Source organism: Haliotis cracherodii, unplaced genomic scaffold (assembly GCF_022045235.1).
Source record: "Haliotis cracherodii isolate W230 unplaced genomic scaffold, xgHalCrac1.p SCAF_10, whole genome shotgun sequence".
NCBI lineage: Eukaryota > Metazoa > Mollusca > Gastropoda > Lepetellida > Haliotidae > Haliotis > Haliotis cracherodii.
This window is the reverse complement of record NW_027266265.1, coordinates 11,898,458-11,919,487: the sequence shown is the minus strand read 5'-3', so window position 1 is coordinate 11,919,487 and position 21,030 is coordinate 11,898,458. Positions and strand designations below refer to the sequence as shown.

The window sequence follows — 21,030 nt, the reverse complement described above, 5'->3', positions numbered from 1 at the left end:
GTAAATTTATTTGTCTCTGATAACTAAAAGTTTTATCAGTAACATGTATTATTAATTGTTATAAATTGTTGTTAAACGAAGTCGTGAGTTTGCAGTTTTTAATGAGAATTCTCCATTTTGTTTTCTGGTACTAAATTGCATATCGTTTGAATTTATATTGGTAAGAGTGAAGCGGTTAGCAGTGAAAAGCCGCTTGTTTTTCTGCGGATGAATACATTGGAGATGGCCGGGTGGAGCTCGCTTATATAGCAACACGATGCAACACATTTAAACGACGTAAAGCATCAAAACTGAGTATGGGTAATAATTAGAATAACCCACATATAATGCGGGGGGATATAGCGATCAGTCAGTCTGTCTGTCAGTCTGTCCGTCCGTTTGTCCGTCCATAATCATTTCCTTTTCCGGGGCAGAACTCGAAAATAATTCAGTGTATTTGATCGAAACTTGTTATATCTATCAGTCAAATACTAAAGTTGTGCCTTTTATTATATATAGGAATTTTGGATTTTTTTATTGTTTACGTTTCCATGGTAACAAGTTGGACTTGGGTTCTGTAAGGGTGGTGTTCGTTTCCGGAGCATAACTCAAAACCCATTCAAAACTTTCTTACGAAACTTTGCATGTCTACCAGACTCATACTGAACTGGTGCCTTTTGGTATTTAGGAATATTATACATTTTTATTTTTTATGTTTCCATGGTAACAAGTTGGACTAAGGTTCTATAAGGGTGGTGTTCGTTTCCGGAGCGTAACTCGAAAACTGTTAAATAATTTCTTACAAAACTTTGCATGTCTACCAGGTACATACTAAACTGGTGCCTTTCGCTACTTTGGAATTTTTATTGTTTTATTTTTTTACGTTTCCATGGCAACAAGTTGGATTTAAGTTTTCATATAGGGTGGGTATAACAACTAAACTGTGAAATATATCCTTGCCAAACATTGCATGTCCTAATATATAGAGTACATACTAAACAGGTGCCATTTGATATTAAGGAGTTTTAGAAATGTTTATTTTAGAATTTCCATTGCAGCTATTTTGACATGGGCTAAGAGAAATGTTGGGTCAGTTACCTGGTTTGGGACCATAACGTTTAAAAATGGGTGGGGGATATAGATGACTTCGTTGACTATACGCTTGTTTCTTGTAATTGTCCCCCGAGCGGGGGATATAGTATTCACGACTGTCCGTCCGTACGTCCGTCCCACCTGTTTGTTGCCGCGATATCTCAAGAACTAAACACTGGATTGTCTTCATATTTGGAACTATGGTGTATATACAGACTCCTCAGACACCAGTCGGTTTTGGTGACCTTGACCCCATTTTCAAGGTCACATCAGGTAAAATCTGCTTTTGGAGTTGGAAAACGGTGTTGCTGCGATATCTCAAGAACTAATCGCTGGATTGTCTTCATATTTGGAACTATGGTGTATATACAGACACCGCAGACACCAGTCGGTTTTTGTGACCTTGACCCCATTTTCAAGGTCACAGCAGGCAAATCTGCTTTTGGAGTTGGAAAACGGTGTTGCCTCAATATCTCAAGAACTAATCGCTGGATTGTCTTCATATTTGGTACTATGGTGTATATACAGGCGGGGGACATTTCGTCATTTGTTTGCATAAAAAACCCCACAGAAACCCATGTTTTACTTTCCATTTCATATGGATGCGACCATGGTGGATCTTTTGTTGGTAAACAATGTATGCTTCTTAAAGAACATTCAACTCTTGACTTATTACATACAGAATTGCACATTTACTTGTGGTCACTTCTACAGACAGCTGCCGGGGGATATGTCATCTTTCTGATGATCCCCACGTCATCAATCTACATATTCCACATTTACTGCATTCATACCTTTGAAAAGCTACTTGACGTCATGGGTTTTGGCTAAACCAAAGATGACAGGAATGACTTCTCTTTGCTCGTTTTATTGTGCCCATAACCTTTCAACAGGCAAAGAAGATATGTGATTTCTCAAATCGAATCAAAGTGTTAGTGAGTAATGAGTCTGAACACATTCTGTATTGATTTTAGGGATACAATCATTGTCTCAAATGACACAAATAAACATATCCCCTGCACGAGCTCATGGAAACCTATGTGATGAAGGTATGGCGTTGATCTCGAGTGGTTCGGTTTAAGATATCCACTCCATCACACTAACAGAGACGTCACCATAGAAGAAGAAGCTGTTAGGTTTTGCCCCGGAGCGTCTCTCGGTGAAGTTGTGAATGCTGACACCATCGATTACCAACTGAAATAAGATCGGCTATTACTTTATTCTATTTTTAATGTTTCAGAAACTCTGCTATTTGCAAAACAATGAGATACACTAATTATCACAAAGGTCAAATAAACATACTGTATATACACGAATGTCCGCAGTTCACATTGCACTGATATAAATACCCTGGATACTCCTGTTTGCCATTTCCACTGATATATAAACATGTATTTTCTACTGTCTTAAGTTTACATTCAACTCTTACACAAATTTTTAAACCATGTATTCTGTACTATCTTAAGATTAAATTCAACTGTATTTCCAGGTATACTCTGCTGTCTGAAGTTTAAATTCCACTGAAAGATAAACCCTGTATTCTACTCTGTTTGCCGATTACATTCTGTACATACCCTGTATACTCCATCTTGAAGGGTTATTTGGACCTGGGATTCTTGTCCAACCTCCATTGTAAGATCGGCATGCACCTCTTGACCCAAGCTCTTATCTAACTCCGTGTTCATGATGATCCGTTTACCAGAGTTAAAGCGAAATTCTGAGTAGAATAATACATCTTCGTGTTTCTTAAGCCCGAGATTCCAACTGTATTGTTGTGTAGATGAAATGAGTGAGTTTATATTTAGCAATATGTCAACTACATAAGAAAACAACTTTCATCAAAAACATGCACATATACCGTAGTAGTATATATTTAAGATGTACCCATCCTCACATCCTCATTTGATGACGTCACAAGTGCACCTAGTAACCGCACGTGACTGATGACGTCACATAAGCTTGACCTTGGGGGTTGGAGGGGTGGGGGCTGTTGTCATGCGATCAATGACCTCGTATAACCTTGACCAATAACCTCGTATAACATTTGTATCAACAAAGCATTTCCGGACAGTTGAAAGGAAAAACACTTGTGTAAACACGAGATTGTTTTGAAAGGAAATACTAAATCAACGAGAGCGTATTTGTAACGTGTGGTGGGGGAGGGGTGTTGTCAACGTCAATGCCTCATTAATAGGCAAGATAACTCATTGATACGTAAATGTATAAGTGATGTATCAGGTTAATTAGATGAGTACAGGGTCAACTGACCAAATGCAATCATGCAACTAATTACTCGAGCATTCTTTAACAAAGAACAATGGATACTAATGAATATCCCTATATAGAAACTAAGGTAACCAATCCCTCATTAATAGGCAAGATAACTCATTAATATGTAAATGTATAAGTGATGTATCAGGTTAATTGGATGAATACAGGGTCAACTGAACAGATGTAATCATGCAACTAATTACTCGAGCATTCCTTAACAAAGAACAATGGATAGTAATGAATATCCTTATATGGAAACTTGACATCGCGCGCGAAATGGAATGCTATTGCGACTGCATTTTGGCGCCTTTTTTAACCTTTTCTCCATGCGCATTCGGGGATGCGTCTGCTGAGATTATCAACCCGGGAAGAAATGTATGGGTTTGTTTACACAACTGAAAGGCGAATGAGTTAACGCCCTCCCAATCTCACATACATGTATAGGGAAGTCTCGTACTATTAACTCAACTTTGTAAAAACAGTGGGATTATTGTTCAAAATGAAAGGTTTTTTTTGTGAGTTTGTGTCTTTTTCTAATTTCATTACATATTTGTAACACGAGGACTGATATTTCAAACATTAACCTTGTCAACAACAAAATCTAACAATGTGGTAATGAAAGTCCTTATATGGAAAATTGTTTACTATGCCTGTGTTAGGCCTCTACTCGCTTGGAACGGAATGGTTGAGAAACGTTTTATACTTTTCAGATTTCAAGACTTTTGAGGTTTTTTTTGTGTGTATTCTAAATTTCTTTAATTACTTGAAACAAATTCAATAACTAACTTATAAATTTGAACCCACTTTTCGTAACTAACATCTAATTGAATTTCTTTTAAGTGAAACAGGTTTTCTAATACAGACTATATCATAATTTCGAAGCGAGATTCCATCTTAGATAACCTGAAAAAACACTGTGCTTGGTAGCAAGACCCCCTTAATTATAGTCTGTTTCATTGTTCCACGCACTGTTTCACAAATGTATTGCTTTAATTGACCACACACACACACACACACACACACACACGCGCGTATAAGGTTAAATTAGATGAATACAGAGTCAACTGACCAGATGTAATCATGCAACTAATTACTTGACCATTCATTAACAAAGAACAATGGATAGTAGTGAACATCGCTCGCAAAATGGAACGTTATTGCGACTGAATTTTGGCGCCTTTTAGCACCTTTTCTCCATGCTCATTCGGGAGGCTGCGTCTGCTGAGATTATCAGCCCAGGAATAAGTGTGTGATCTATGTCAATATGTGTTATAAAACTCAACGGTAGTGTTGAGTGACTGACATTTTCACTCTAACCTTGCTGACAGTATTGAAGACGGAATGAATGAGGAGAATGGAGGTGACGTGCTGCTGCGTCAGAGTCAGTCTTAGGTGAGTAATAATTTTAATCTAAATATTTTTACAAATTATTTACTGATATGTAATTAGTTAGAAGGAAATCTTTTTTCTTCCTTTCTCATCTGTCTACCTCTAATGCATATTTGTGTAAAGCATTTTTTGTAATGTTTTGTATGAATTTGTACACCATGCTTTTGACAAAATAATTCATATTATTTAACAGTTAAACTTAAAACAGATTCTTATTTTACTAATCCATTTTGTTTCATACCCAACAGAAATCGGATATAATCCTTCTTCTTTTTTTGTTGTTGTTGATAAAACATCACTCGTTAAACATTTTACAAAGCAAGAAATAGAAGACTCAAAGTGATTTCGTGAAAATTTACTTTTTATGGAATGTAACAAAGTGATTTCTGATACAGACTATACTTTGTTTTGCGAGCGGCGCACAACTTTTTGGTACATGCTATGGCATTGCGATTCCTGGCCGTAGATGTTATAGTCTGTTTCTGCATGATGTTTGCATTTGTATGGAAACAAAACCTTGATTGAGTTTATTATCTTATCATAAGTCCAACGAATTCTCATTGAGGAAAAAAAAGAGTACATGTACAAATTCAATGTTCCCTTTGTTCCAGGATGTGTGCACCACAAATGGCGTCCCATTGAAGAACCATCGTAATGAAGAGACAAAGTGATGTAGTTACCTTTACCTATGTGCTGTTTAATATAGTCAGACATCGATCAATGTATTCTTATATTGTCTTTTTTGTCTCCTTTTACAAAACAGTTACGATTAATCTTAAGGTTTTAAAAAGGTGATCTTAGCATAGTGTTAGTTAACCCTTGTCATGATAAATTTCTATAACTCGAGATAATGTTAGAATAATCTGAATTTAGCATGATTAGCTTTTTAAAACCTTAAGATTAATTGTTTGGTGTATTGTGTCCTCTGTCAGTGGTCAGGAAGATAACCCGATGATCAATTCAACGCAAGTTTCACCAAGTACATTTTCGATGGGGAGTCACATGATCACTTTCTTTACAACTCTCAATGGGCATAGTAATATTTCCATATTTAGTTAGTGTACTATGTACACAGTTGTCGACGCATCTAACAGTAGATCACATTGCTTATATGGTAACAAGTGAGGTTTATTTTACAACACTCAGAATGAGTTGGTATATGTTATACACATAACACCTTGTTTTGGCAGTGTAGCTGTTTTGTGAAATACTGACTAGAGAGCCTCCTGAAATTGAAGTCACCACATGCCATTTATCGTGAGCCTGCTTATGAATGGAGGGGGTGGTTTACCACAGCTCCACTCCGTTGTAGAAAGTTCACATATGGTATGAGTTACTATACACATGTCATGTGATACACGTGAATGGAGAGACAAAATTTACGTACTGCGTTTTGAATTTTATCCAATAAATAATGGTCGGTAATTCAAATACAATTGAAACACCCCTCCCGGTTTTTTTGGTCAAAGAAAACCCAACCTGCTGTCCCGACACTGTTAGATGCCAACACCCAACTGTCTGACTGAAATTGAATAACGCAAATATTTTAAACGAATAATTTGTCTAGTCATACGGTTCTAAACTAAACACGCTCCGTGAGGTGTGTTCATTCTTATATTTTTCACTTATAAGAAACTGGTGTAATTTTATCATATACTATTCAATAAAGGCACGATGAATACTAAGAATATCAGGATCTAATTTTGTAAAAGAACAATACTAATTATATGAAAAAACACCAATTCGCCTGTGTGAAATTTACAACCATATCCTTTAACTCTGCAAAGTACGAATTTGCAAAATCATTGTGTAATATTTCATGATAGTTTTAACTTCAAACTGACCATGTAACCATTGTTTGCTAGATACATTATTATAATACCGCGATAGCTAGCTAACGGAATGGTCGTTCCCTGATAACTTGGAAGTCAATTTGATAATTATTGGAAATTAATTGAGAGCATGGGGTGTTAGCTGGAAACCTCACCTCTGTGTGTTATAACAAATTCAAGTGGGAAACATGATATTCGGTGGGAGAATACAGTGTTTTGCACGAGAAATTATAGTCGGAGAGAGGATGTCTTCCAAAGTATGTGTCTCTTATGCCTGATTCAGAGTATTTGTAATTACAGGAGAAACCAATGAACGACTATTTCACGAGTTGAAATTCGAGCATTTTACTTCAAACACTGCCCGAATGCATCTGACCCTTGACCTACTTACAGTATGAGTGTATATTCGTGTTAATTTGCAGTTATAAGAATAATTTTCATTAATTGTGTTTATGTCTAATATCTTCCAAAGAGTATGTAGAAGTCAGGAGATCATCTCAGCAACATGTACATGATTTTCATATGCATCTTTCCCTAGTTTAGTTACCGAATAGCACCTGATTAACATCTGTACATACTATTTGAGATTTAATAAATACATCCATTTCGATTTTGAACGAAAAGACTAATGCGAGTTCGTCTGCGAGTCGGAAAATTTAAAAAATCCATGCTAAGTGTGTATTTTACCAAATCCATGCTAAGTGTGTATTTTACCAAATCAAAATTTCTTAAGTTTATTGATACCAATTATTGTTTATTTTTTCTATTATTTCACCATGTCACATCACAGCGTTCATTACCTTTAACTCAAAACCTCTTGCAGCGAATATCACAAGGTTTATTGACTGTTTTGTATCAGGTTGGGTATATGTTAAAAAACAAACAAAATGACAATACACTCACATCAAGAATATTTATTCGTTGCGTGTATACAAACGTGATTAAACAATAATATTTAACGCTAAACAGTTTTACAATTTTCTAAAGTCTCCGGGCACGAAGGATTCTCATTTAAACATAGATGCAAAAGTTTAACCCCTTGAGTACCAAGCTGGACATTTGTTCGTTTTAACAATCAAATTTCAGCTTAAATAGGCTATTGGAAACCTATCCTGTGACAATTTGTTGAAAAGAGCTCCTTTTTTGTAAGTGCTGACGTCAGAGCACCTCCAATGAAGTGGGATAGATCTATGATGTGAATCTGTATGGAGGGGCGGTCGGATAGCCGAGTGGTTAAAGCGTTCGCTCGTCACGCCGAAGACCCGGGTTCGATTCCCGACATGGGTACAATGTGTGAAGCCCATTAAGGTGTCCCCCGCCATGATATTGATGGAATATTGCTAAAAGTCGCTATAAACCTCACTCACTCACTCACTCACTCACTCACTCACTCACTCACTGTAGGTTCACGGTTCTCGTTGAATTGAAGTGTTAACAGTGTGGTTTTACGACAGACAAGTTCGTGTTAGTAACTGTATGATACTAACAAAACACACAAACAAACTGTCGTGTGATCGGCTTGCAGAGATAATTGCTTTCCAGAGGCACATTGACCATATGTATGACATCATAGAAATATGAATTAAAACAACAACAAAATATAAACTGTGATGAGGCTTTTATTAACAGCACAGGGTGTTGTCTTTACAAGTGTAGAGTTCGAGTGATTTCAACGATTTACAAAATCATTAAAAACCTTGACGGTTCAATGATTTTAGAAAAGTTTTAAGTGTTTAATCTCGACATGAAATACACCACTCGGATGCACCTGATGGAGACGACCATCTTTGTGACATTTATAGATGTTTGCGTCCCGGAGGTCCCAACTTGACTGGTCTCCTCATGTATACGACCAGGCGTTTCTTTGACGCCAGGGAGCTGTCATTTAGAGAAATCATTTTTGACGTAATGACAGGTCCTGTTTTTAATACATTGATAAGTCCAAATCTTCTTCCTTTACCTCGACTTGGTGACCGATTCTTCCGTGTCATTGCTGTGCGTAACACAACATCTCAACTGAAGGGTTGTAACACGAGAACAAGGTTTTTATTCTTGCTCGCTCTGCTCGTCATCGCCATCATCGGCGGCTGAGATAGATTCAGTGTCACTATCTGCTTCGGGTATGTCTACACGAGTCAGAATGTCTTTCATCACAGTTTTCGTGAAACGAGCGATCTTGTTTTTGATAGTAAATTGATCAGTGCCAGGATCCATATCGCTCAGGCTGTCTAGGATGGGTTGAAATAGAGGCGCCTGTCTAAAATATTGGGCGAACTCTATGACACTTTTGAGGCTGTCGTTCAATTCACTTTCCCACATCTGTTTAATTTTTCTGTCAATCCATTCTTCTGTTCGACCCTGTTGTCTGTACTTTTTCCTCTTGAGTTTCATCGCGTCGTGCTTGATGTTGTACACACGATTCCAGATGCGTTGTAAACCAACATTTTGCCGCACCTCTGCATCCACGTCGGTGTTTGGCGGCTTCCAGCGACGACGTTTGACAGCGAGACCTCCACTTTTCTGTTCAGGAAGTCGTTCCTCATCGTCGTCACCGTTGTCGTCACTCTCGTATCTGAGACTTTTCTTTTGCATTTCAAGTCGTCGTTTGCTGGACACCACGATCTGATATGTCGCTGTAGATCGTGCATATGGTCTATCAATACGCCGCAGTCAGTACACGCTGTGGCCATGGTAAAAGGTCCTGTGTCGTCACTCGAGATGGATGCTGTTTCAACGTTGTCGTCGTCAGAGCTAAGAGACCTTTCTTTGGAAGTTGAAGTGTGATCAGCACGAATGTCAGGAGCTGTCTGAACGTCTAATGCTAGAGAGACATATTTTACCCGTTGTTGTTGTTGTTGTTGTTGTTGTTGTTGTTGTTGTTGTTGTTGTGAAGCACTGTGATCAGGTTCATTGTCGTCGGTTGTCAAGACGTTGACATGTAATCTATTCTTCTCACTTGTACCGGGTTTGAGATCCACTGTAAGGTGTCCATAAGGGGTTTCAACAGCCCTTTCAAAAAGAGTCATAAATTTACCAATGTCTTCAGGAAATATTCTTCTGGCGAATAACTTCACCTGCTGTCTGTCCACTGGCGAATTGAAAAGTGTGACATAATGAGAATTTAGAGCAATGTCCCTAGATTCCTTACCTCTCGGGAAGAGGTTTTGCAATAGCAAAAAGATAATGACATTTTTGTGGTGGGAGGTTTGGGTAAACAGACGGGAAATCCGATTGTCATTCTTTGCTTCAGACAAAAAGTCATCCAACACCATCATGTTCTGATTCCGGGCATCGAAGAAGTTTTCATCTTCGAGATTGTAAGGTATTCCTTTAACAAACCGTACTTGAGGTAAAGTTTGAAAAATGCCATCGTAAAGAGGTTGCCACACAGTATAACACCAGACAATACAGTCGGGCAGGGATTGAACGAATCCATGACGTAATAGGTTGAAGACAAACACCGACTTTCCGCATCAACTGGGTCCAACAACGATGCTATTGGAGGTTATAAGGAACTTGAATCGTCCGTGTCGCTGGTGCTCCCGAGATGAAAGCAAACGTGGAGATATATCCTGATGATGATGAGGAGGAGGGTGTTTATCGGGAGGAGGAGGAGTAAGGTGTTTATCCAGAGGAGGAAGAAGAGAAGGCGAGTCTTGAGTTGACCTATGCATCTGCTTCTGATGTCTCTGTAGATTATATTTTCGCGTAAAACTCTTGCCACAGTCTGGACAGGTGGTAACCTCCATAGTGATCAAATACAAGTGCGAGATGAGAGGGTCTGAACCATTCTTTAATACCCTTCACAATTGCGATGCTCAAAGACAGCTTGGATTCGTTTCACAGCAGCTTTGATTTTCAAGACAGGTTTTCTGAGGAGGAGGAGGAGGAGGAGGGTGTTTATCCAGGGGTGGAGGAGGAGGGTGTTTATCCAGAGGAGGAGGAGGAGGGTGTTTATCCAGAGGAGGAGGAGGAGGAAGAGTAGGGTGTTTAACCAGAGGAGGAGGAGGAGGGAGTTTATCCAGAGGAGGAAGAGGAGAAGGGTGTTTATCCAGAGGAGGAGGAGGGTGTTTATCCAGAGGAGGAGAAGGAGGGTGTTTATCCAGAGGAGGAGGAGGGTGTTTATCCAGAGGAGGAGGAGGAGGAAGAGGAGGGTGTTTATCCAGAGGAGGAGGAGGTGGGTGTTTATCCACAGGAGGAGGAGGGTGTTTATCCACAGGAGGAGGAGGGTGTTTATCCACAGGAGGAGGAGGAGTAAGGTGTTTATCCAGAGGAGGAAGAAGAGAAGGTGAGTCTTGAGTTGACCTGTGCACCTGCTTCTCATGTCTCTATAGATTATCTTTTCACGTAAAACTCTGCCAGTCTGGACAGGTGGTAACCTCCATAGTGATCAAATACGATAAGTGCGCGATGAGAGGGTCTGAAGCATCCTTTTTTCCCCTTTAGCCATGCGACGCTTCAAGGCAGGTCGGATTCGTTTCAGAACAGCCTTTACTTTCGACAGGGGTCGTATTTTCAGTATAGTCATTTTCCCCTGCTTGGTTGTCATCTGTTTCTTCTTAGATGCCACCAGTCTCTTCGGCGACCCCTTTGATGCCATTGATTTTCTTCGACATGTTTTTCTCGACTTGGTCTTGCCACGCTTTGTAAAAATGACTGTAGGTCCAAATATATCCTCTGAAACTCTCTTCATGTTCAAAACGGACGTCTTATCTGTCAGCAAGGTTAGAGTGAAAATGTCAGTCACTCAACACTACCGTTGAGTTTTATAACACATATTGACATAGATCACACACTTACTCCTGGACTGATAATCTCAGCAGACGCAGCCTCCCGAATGAGCATGGAGAAAAGGTGCTAAAAGGCGCCAAAATTCAGTCGCAATAACGTTCCATTTTGCGAGCGATGTTCACTACTATTCATTGTTCTTTGTTAATGAATGGTCAAGTAATTAGTTGCATGATTACATCTGGTCAGTTGACTCTGTATTCATCTAATTTAACCTTATACGTGTGTGAGTGTGTGCGTGTGTGTGTATGTGTGTGTGGTCAATTAAAGCAATACATTTGTGAAACAGTGCGTGGAACAATGAAACAGACTATAAGGGGGTCTTGCTACCAAGTGCAGTGTTTTTTCAGGTTATCTAAGATGGAATCTCGCTTCGAAATTATGATATAGTCTGTATTAGAAAACCTGTTTCACTTAAAAGAAATTCAATTAGATGTTAGTTACGAAAAGTGGGTTTAAATTTATAAGTTAGTTATTGTATTTGTTTCAAGTAATTAAAGAAATTTAGAATACACACAAAAAAAACCTCAAAAGTCTTGAAATCTGAAAAGTGTTAAATGTTTCTCAACCATTCCGTTCCAAGCAAGTAGAGGCCTAACACAGGCGTAGTAAACAATTTTCCATATAAGGACTTTCATTACCACATTGTTAGATTTTGTTGTTGACAAGGTTAATATTTGAAATATCAGTCCTCGTGTTACAAATATGTAATGAAATTAGAAAAAGACACAAACTCACACAAAAAAACTTTCATTTTGAACAATAACCTCACTGTTTTTACAAAATTGAGTTAATAGTACGAGACTTCCCTATACATGTATGTGAGATTGGGAGGGCGTTTCAGTTGTGTAAACAAACCCATACACTTCTTCCCGGGTTGATAATCTCAGCAGACGCATCCCCGAATGCGCATGGAGAAAAGGTTAAAAAAGGCGCCAAAATGCAGTCGCAATAACATTCCATTTCGCGCGCGATGTCAAGTTTCCATATAAGGATATTCATTACTATCCATTGTTCTTTGTTAAGGAATGCTCGAGTAATTAGTTGCATGATTACATCTGTTCAGTTGACCCTGTATTCATTCATCCAATTAACCTGATACATCACTTATACATTTACATATTAATGAGTTATCTTGCCTATTAATGAGGGATTGGTGACCTTAGTTTCCATATAAGGATATTCATTACTATCCATTGTTCTTTGTTAAAGAATGCTCGAGTAATTAGTTGCATGATTGCATTTGGTCAGTTGACCCTGTACTCATCTAATTAACCTGATACATCACTTATACATTTACATATCAATGAGTTATCTTGCCTATTAATGAGGCATTGACGTTGACAACATCCCTCCCCCACCACACGTTTCAAATACGCTCTCGTTGATTTAGTATTTCCTTTCAAAACAATCTCGTGTTTACACAAATGTTTTTCCTATCAACTGTCCGGAAATGCTTTGTTGATACAACTGTTATACGAGGTTATTGGTCAAGGTTATACGAGGTCATTGATCGCATGACAACACCCCCCACCCCTCCACCCCCCAAGGTCAAGGTTATGTGACGTCATCAGTCACGTGCGGTTACTAGGTGCACTTGTGACGTCATCAAATGAGGATGTGAGGATGGGTACATCTTAAATATATACTACTTACCGTGAAGCAAATGCATAAATATCAGAGATTCCTTTTTATTCAATGTATACCTCGCTGTATATACTATTCCAACAACATTCAAGATTGAAGAGTGAGTGAGTTGGGTTTAACGCCGCTTTTAACAGTATTCCAGTTATATCGCGGCGTGTAAGTTTAATGTGGGAAGAAAGCTTGAAGTGATGCAGGTCTCTGACGTTCACCGCTTCGGTGAAACCCACGAGCACGGGTATGGTGCTGACAACCCCAGAAACATAATCGGGGCGAACCGGGATTGGAACCCACAATTACAGGTTTCTGGCGTGCCCAAGGGACGCAACTCTGCACAGCGAATCGCGGCGCCTTAGACGACTGGGCCACCCGTGCCTCTAGATTGATGAATGAAGACTGGTTTCTTGGCATGCGATAGTGACACACTTCTGGACATTCAGGGATTTTTGTTACTTCTGCTGCTGCCACTTATTTGACTTTTTGTAATGCCTGTTTTATTATAAATCTCAAACTGTGTGTTGCAATATATTTATTGTTCTTGTCACAAATTACGTACGTACTGATTTCCAGGTTAACCTTTGCGTTTTAATCTAAACATTAAGTTGAAACACAAACAAGCATACAGAGTGAGGAAACGTAACATACCTTTTGGCTTTCACGGTTATGAGAACAAGAGTCATCAGAAGATGACATATCCCCCCGATCCCCACAAATTCGAAAGAACAAATCATCTGACTGTTACTTTAAATCCAACTTGAGAGAATTTCTTTCTAATCTGTGTGTCTGTATACAAGGGTAGTTGTCGAGCTATCAAACGAAATACCATGGAATAGGGATTCGGAACTTTGTATTTCTAAATCAGAGTCAAAGTCAAACTTGTTGCCATGGAAACTGAAAATATATATATTCTAAACACCCTTAAACCAACGGCACTATTTGCCAACCTGGTCTATGTGTGTGTGCATAGCTTCAGGACAGAATATCTATTAGTTTTAGAGATATGGTCCGGACAAACACATCACTATGCACAGAGTCAAACTTGTTGCCATGAAAAGAGGAAAAATCAAATTTTGAAAAATTCCGAAATAGCAAAAGGCACCACTTCAGCCCTTGGTACATGGTTTGGATAAAAAGTCTTATACAGTTTTCAAGTTGTGCTCCAGAAACGACACCTATCTCTCACCCTTTTGAGACTTGTCCAGATTGTTTCCATTGAAATCGAGAAAAACAAAAATGCAAAAAAATCCGCAAATAGCAAAAGGCACCTCTTCAGGGTCTGTTTGATATATCTGCCAATCGTAGTTGAAAAAATATTGGAGAGTTTTCGAGTTACGCTCCGGAAACGAAATGATTACGATCGGACATATATTCATTTCAAGAATACAGTGAAATTCTAAAAAATCAAAAAGTATCCTTACACTCAAAATCAAGGTCATTACAAAGGTCAACATTATACGAGGTCCGGTCAACAAACAACAAATACGGTCAGCATTCATTACCTTGTTTCGGCTGTAAGTGTCCCTCTGATTATCAGTCGGAACTTGTTTGATGGACCACATGGAAATGAATACCTGCCTTTATCCTATAAGAAACAAATAAAGCGAATTTGTCTGTTCCCAGTTTCAGAAATACGAAAAAGGATGTGATTGCTTTTGCGAAGTCGGTACAAAGTTAGTTTCAAATCAAAATATTGCATTGTGTTTGAACGATCGGAATCCCTATATTTGAAAAGTTCTGTTTATTTGTTTGTTTGTTTGTTTGTTTGTTTGACGGCGGACTGTTAATAATCGAGTCTGGACCAGACGATCCAGTGATCGACATCAGGAGTTGAGTCCAAGAGGTTAAACGTTAATTTGTTTGTTGTCAGACGGCGCACTCTGAGCAAGACATGACAATGCAAAACAAAGTAGAATTGAAAATTCTAGAAAGTTCGTAACGATGACATGCAATTAACTAAGTCACCGAGCTTGACCACCGATGTGTGTGTGTGTGCGTGCGTGCGGGCGGGCGGGCGGGCGTTTGTGTGTGTGTGTGTGTGTGCGTGCGTGCGTGCGTGCGTGCGTGCGTGCGTGCGTGCGTGCGCGCGCGCATTCCCATGGCATGCTACTGTCATGGTCATTGATTTGCATTGATCGGCTGGGAGGGAATCAAGAATTGTAGCCGTGATATTTGCCGTAGTGAGTCGGCTACCGTGACAAGGACAACACACACAAGAAGTTTCACGATCCATGTCCGAAATCCGATTGTTGATTAGGGCGTTAGGGCGTTGGACAGAAGAGGTTTTTACATCAAATGTTACCAGGCGCTTAACATTCGAAGCTTCGAATTCGCTATGTAATATTCTGATTTTACTATGATATATATATATATATTAATCAGTAGATCTACACCTTCGAATCCCTCGTTCAGTAATATTCAGTTATGAACAGTTTCAAGCTTTTTATGGGCGGGGCATAATTACCGATTTTGGTCTTTTACGAAGATAAGTTACTTTTATGTTGCTACTTTGTTTCAGGTGCGACAATGCGTAAAACCTGTTGTACATTGTTTGTTGCAGATTTAATATTGAATTTTATCTTCTACATCTGATTTGTGACAGAAACTAAGACGAAAATAGCATTTCACCTACCGGATTGTGCCACCTGTACTGTCCACACAGACCTGACGGAGTCTCCCACGCTCCAGATGATTGGCAGGTGCTAGTAACATTGTTATGGCAGACTCTGAAATCCTGTTCACAGGAGTAGGTTGCCACAGCTCCCTGGTAGTGACCATCATACGCTATGGTGGCGCCTATAACACCGGGGGGATGACCACACCCTTGGAACTCTTGAGAAGATAAGTCACAAGGCTTTGTCAACATAAGTATTCAGTTTCGATTACTTGTATTTACCGAAACAAATTCAAAAGGGCGTAAAAAGCAAAATAGTGAAGGCAATTATATGAATGGATCACGGAATCAATGATGACACCAGGTCATGTTTTGTCTTCAGGTTTAACCCCTACAGAACAACTTGTTCGCTAGACATTCAGAGTGTCCTGAAAAACACGTGTTTACTAAAAATATATACTGTAAATCGTGAAATTAATGCGTCTCCAAAAGAATGCGAACACTGCCCCCTGACCCAAAAAGCGACTCAATATGAATGCGACACCCCCCTCCTCTCAAGCATCAGTGGATTGATATCTGAGGTATCTACAACAAAGGTCCCAGGCCCTAAACAACAAACAAGTTTTCTACAAATGTTCAAGTGATATTTCAGGAAACAGAAAAGTCAAGTTGAATGTTAAGGAACTGTTGTCATTGATTGGTAAAGAAAACAACAACAAAAACTGAATAATTTTGTTTTGTCATTATCATACTATTTTATATTTTATCTCAATCAGACTTTGACGATAGTTTGAAAAATAATCGTTCCCTTTTCATGTCTATTTTATGTATGTATATAGAATTTCAACAAAGTGTCTTTCGATATCAGTTGCATCAAATTGACTCGATTAAAGTACCAAAACTACGAGGCTTGATTGATAGTGAGGTGTTTATTATCCAATATCATACAGAAGTATTCATGACAGCGCAAGAAAATATTGACACACACTTTCGTCATTGACTTAAACTTTTGCGACCTAACCATTCAATTTCAATGTTTAAACTCTTTATGAAATACATACTGCATTTGGGACTCGTCGTAATTGGCAAACTGCTTGTCCGGAACTGTTTTTTCACTCATATCTATCTACCAATCAGGAAAGGGATCAGGCAACTGCTCCAAATAATTTACAGCATCTCCAGTTGGGACTAGGCAAAACCTTCCAACTGTGTGCATCTCCTGCTGATTCATTGGAAACATAATGGTTACCTGGAACGCATGTTGACTGACCAAGTCGAGTTACTTCACACCGGGTGTTTTCGGGACACGCAACTTGATTGCACCGACCAGAGAGAGACTAGAAGGAAACGAGAAAACAAGTTAGTAGAAGACTTTGGTTAAAACGGGAACAAGGTGCGGGTGCATTCTTAGTTCATACAAATTCTATCATGTATTTAAAAAATCAAATTGTTTGTCTGCCAAGTCAAATTGTCCAAGGTGTATTAACCTAATATAGCTAATATCCCGTTCACATTAACAACATTTACTAATATGAAATATTGCTGAGTGCGGCGTTAAACAGCACACACACACACTTGTTTTCAAACTGGAGAGCTGTAGCCATTTTAAATAGAGTCCCTATACATATGTCGTTGAAACCAGCCTTCTCAATGGGTTTCGAATATTTAGCGCAAAATATATACTGTATATATTAACCGACTGTAAGTTGAGATATCAGATTTCCACAAGAAGGCGAATAAGGAGGACAAAAGGACCCCTCACTGATTAGGTTCTTGCTCATTTGGCCATGTTAGATGATATAACCAAAGGCCAGCTGCGATAACGCGCTGTAGCTCCGGCTGATCGAAGAGCCAAGCTGGACTTATTGTGGTATGAGCGCACTGACTCACGGGAATGTAAATTTTCCGTGAACACGGCCGTCTTTGAATCTTTTCCCACAGGTGCTCAATGGGATTTAAATCGGGACTGAAGGCAGGCCACTGCAAGGTTCTGATGCCATTCTGCTGGAAGAAGTCTCTTGTTTATCTCACAGTGTTGGCACAGGCGTTATCATGCTAAAACTCGTGGTTGCGGCGACGTACCAAATGAGGTATGGCGTGTGGTCTCAAGACTTGATCAGTGTACCGAGCTGCCGTGACGCCATTGCCTCTCCCTGGACCGATGTTCTGGAAGACTACAGGGCCGACCACCTGTGCAAGACCAATTCCACCCCACACCATGATGCTCGGACCACCCCCCGTTTCTCTCTCAACAACACAATCATCCGAATAACGTTCCCCACGGCGTGGCAAGACTCTCTCTCTGCCATCTGCTGTTGAGATACACTAACGGCTCTCGTCTGAGAAGATGACTCTTCTCCACTGCTGGTGGCGCCAATGCTGGTGCTGTGTTGCCCACTGAAGACGGTCCCGGCGATGACGTGGTGTCAGAATGGGTCCTCAGTGTGGCCTGTGGCAGTGGAGGTGTCTGCTCGTCATTGGTCGACGCACGATGTCCGCACTAATGTGTCGCTGGTGTACCCCATGGTCTGTCGAGCAGTTTCCGCCGCAGAAACAAAGCGATCTTGAAGATGCTGTCGCACAATCTGACGATCCTACGTCGGGTTGTGACCCTTGGTCTTCCACTACGTGGTCGGTAAGATGTAGTGTTGGTGGTCTGGTACCGTTGCTGGAGCCTGTATATGGTCCTTACGTGTACTTGAAATGCATTGGCTACTTGCCGGGCGGTTTGTCCCGCTTGCAATCGTCCAAGGACTTTGTCTCGCTGATTTCTTGTCAATCTTGGTATGTGGTAGCAATTCAATAACGAATGAATGTTTTTCGATCTGGGAGGATTTTTATAGGACAAGAAATTTGGGAACGCATGTCCATTTCAGTTTGCACGGAACTCACGTGCATCGGGTTACCATGGCTGTTGCCGTGATGCGTTTGGGCGATCATTTTTATTGTCATCTGCATTGTTTTTTTATCATCAAATATCACTTTTCCGGACAAGGTAATGTTAAATTTGTATTACAATGGACGTGATGTACACAGATCTTATTGTTCTGACAATAATGTACTACGAAGTGACATGGGTTGATATAGATAGCCCTGTTCGGTAGGTCTATGTGTGTATGAGTATTTCATCAAGTAAAAAGTAGAAACACACATATTAGCGATATTTCTATTTCAAGGAACTCGGAGGCGATAGAATAATGTGAGGTGGGATGTTTTGTAGTAGGACAGGAGCGGATGAAAATCTATTAATTAATTGTGTGTGGCCTAAAGTAGCGAATATGGTGTGGTGAAGAAACATCGGACCATTTCATTTTATTGTTTCCAGCTTCCGGACACTTTAAGGTTTTCACTATCTCTGGACATTCATTTACATATTTTCTTTTGTTAAATGATATTGAGCATGTTTAGGGTTTAAATTTTAAGAACATAGGAAACTGTAACAATGGGAGAAGACTCCACTCCACATAGGACTTGGTGGATGTTTATTACATAGCATTTTCAAGCTAAAGTCATACATTTGCTCAATGCTACTTGAATGAAGAGCGCAAGAAGCATGTGCACGGACACCGTCTGAAGCGCGAGAACGCGAGATCGAGAGAAAATGAATTGTCGTATTTATTCCTTCTCGCGACTTTGTACTTTTTTGTGGCCTAATATGACAAGTCGAGATTGTGAGATTGCGAGATTTAACATCATGTCCGAAAGTCGTATTCTGGCGTTGTCGACTTTTGATAAAAAGTGCTATGACCAAATCTCGCGATCTCGCATTCTCAAGTTTTTGGCATATTTAAGTCAAGTGGAATGAACACCATGTTGATTCTCAAAAGTCAAACTATTGGCTTGAAGTTTTGCAATCAGAAAAGAAGCAAGTTCAGTAATATCAAAACTTTGTATTTTTCAACTTTTTACACCCCACAATCTTACATGACCAACTTATCGCAAACATCATATCTTGATCCCTGGGGCATGTGTTACTTAAAGTGGTGACTATGGGCATTGTCACATCTCTATCTTCAAAGGCTCAGGACAATTTGTCAAAAAAGAAAGCAAATGTAGTTTACTGAGACAACAATGGTGAAATCAGTCAATTATCTTCCCAATGTTTTCCCCGTGAACAATTGACTTGCCTTTGTATGTGTTTGTGACGGGTGCCACTGGTGAGGCAGGATACGCTCACCTTTTGACAGACAGCTGGTATCATAACTATTCGAATGTGATTTATAAATACATGTTAATGATTTAGTCGGAATCGTCTAATATCAAATGCTTTCAGCAGAGAGTTCTTATTGTTATGGTTATACGTTTTGTCACTTTTATATATAATTATAATTATACATACATACCCCACTCAGGTACATTATATTCTTTTTTTATTAATGCCGACATCCATTCAGGGCAACAGCAAGTATAATATTTCAACATCTTTGGTATGACACGGCCAGGGGATCTACCCATCAACCTTCCACTCTCTGGGCAGACGCTCTATCCACTAGACCACGATTTGATGGTCAGTTTTGGCTAGTATTGTCCACAACCACAGATAGCTTAGTGATGAAGAAAGATTTCTTGTAACTTATAGCTCCTGTTTCCCACCCAGTATTGCCATGCTTAAATATGTTTGACATATTGCTTTTAAATCTTGTTTGAAATACTAATCCCACTAATACCACTAGAGAAATACCACTAGTGCCCCCCTTATCAAAAGACTTTCTAATCATTTCTTTACCTTTAACACCGGAAACCCCCTTTGGTGACAAATATTGTAAACATTGTCATTGTGGGAAAATGAGGTTTCAAGTATGGCAACAACATCTCGCCTTGAAAAACAAGATGACCTGTAATTAGAGAAAAAAGTAAACTGTGAGCACCAACCTTTGGCCATTGTTGAATATCACTGAAGAGGAATCCAGTTCTGTCTACAACATTACCAGCTTCACTACTGTTTGTGTTGAGAAGGCAGGTGTGCGTTTTCTTGTCAAATCCAAATGACGCACATGCTGAGGACATGAGACATTCTGATGCGCAGTCGTAGAGAGACGGACTCCAGAACTTCCTGAACACCTGGTGTTCCATATACTTTTCATGCTCAACTACAGAATCTACATCAAAACAGATGTCACCATGGACTAACTTCATGATTCCTAAAATTAGGAAAACAAATTCACCATGGCTAGACGACATTTTCATTACGTAGATCTTCAGCTGTCGATTCCTTACACGTATTGAGCTATTCTAACACTGCCAAAACACTGCCTGGTAATGGAATGCATGTAAGTTGGCTTGCATGTTTTAATGTTTAGCTTGGAACATCAATCCAATAAGAGACATGTACCACGTGTATTGCCCGAAGACAATCAATTTGTTCAATATATAACAGGTGAGAGCACCGTTTAACCTGTCTGCTGACACAAAATTGAATATGAT

General features: G+C 39.5%; 1 protein-coding gene across 1 annotated transcript; it reads right to left on the bottom strand.

Annotated features, from left to right (window-relative positions):
• Positions 1 to 2,132: 2,132 nt before the first annotated feature.
• LOC139446446 (uncharacterized) lies at positions 2,133 to 20,793 on the bottom strand. Its single transcript, XM_071227769.1, has 6 exons — positions 20,479 to 20,793; positions 16,856 to 16,943; positions 15,625 to 15,824; positions 14,495 to 14,577; positions 2,646 to 2,835; positions 2,133 to 2,265 (listed from the first exon to the last, which is right to left on the bottom strand). The coding sequence occupies exons 1-6, from the start codon at positions 20,791 to 20,793 to the stop codon at positions 2,149 to 2,151; spliced, it is 993 nt and encodes a 330-aa protein (XP_071083870.1). The 3' UTR covers positions 2,133 to 2,148.
• Between the last annotated feature and the right edge of the window lie 237 nt (positions 20,794 to 21,030).

Coding starts and splice junctions, on each gene's coding strand:
- LOC139446446 (XM_071227769.1), bottom strand. CDS start 20,793: ATGAAAATGTCGTCTAGCCATGGTGAATTTGTTTTCCTAATTTTAGGA. Junction 16,944..20,478: donor ATATTCAACAATGGCCAAAG/GTTGGTGCTCAC, acceptor GTTTCCTTCTAG/TCTCTCTCTGGTCGGTGCAA. Junction 2,836..14,494: donor ACACTTACAGCCGAAACAAG/GTAATGAATGCT, acceptor ACAACAATACAG/TTGGAATCTCGGGCTTAAGA.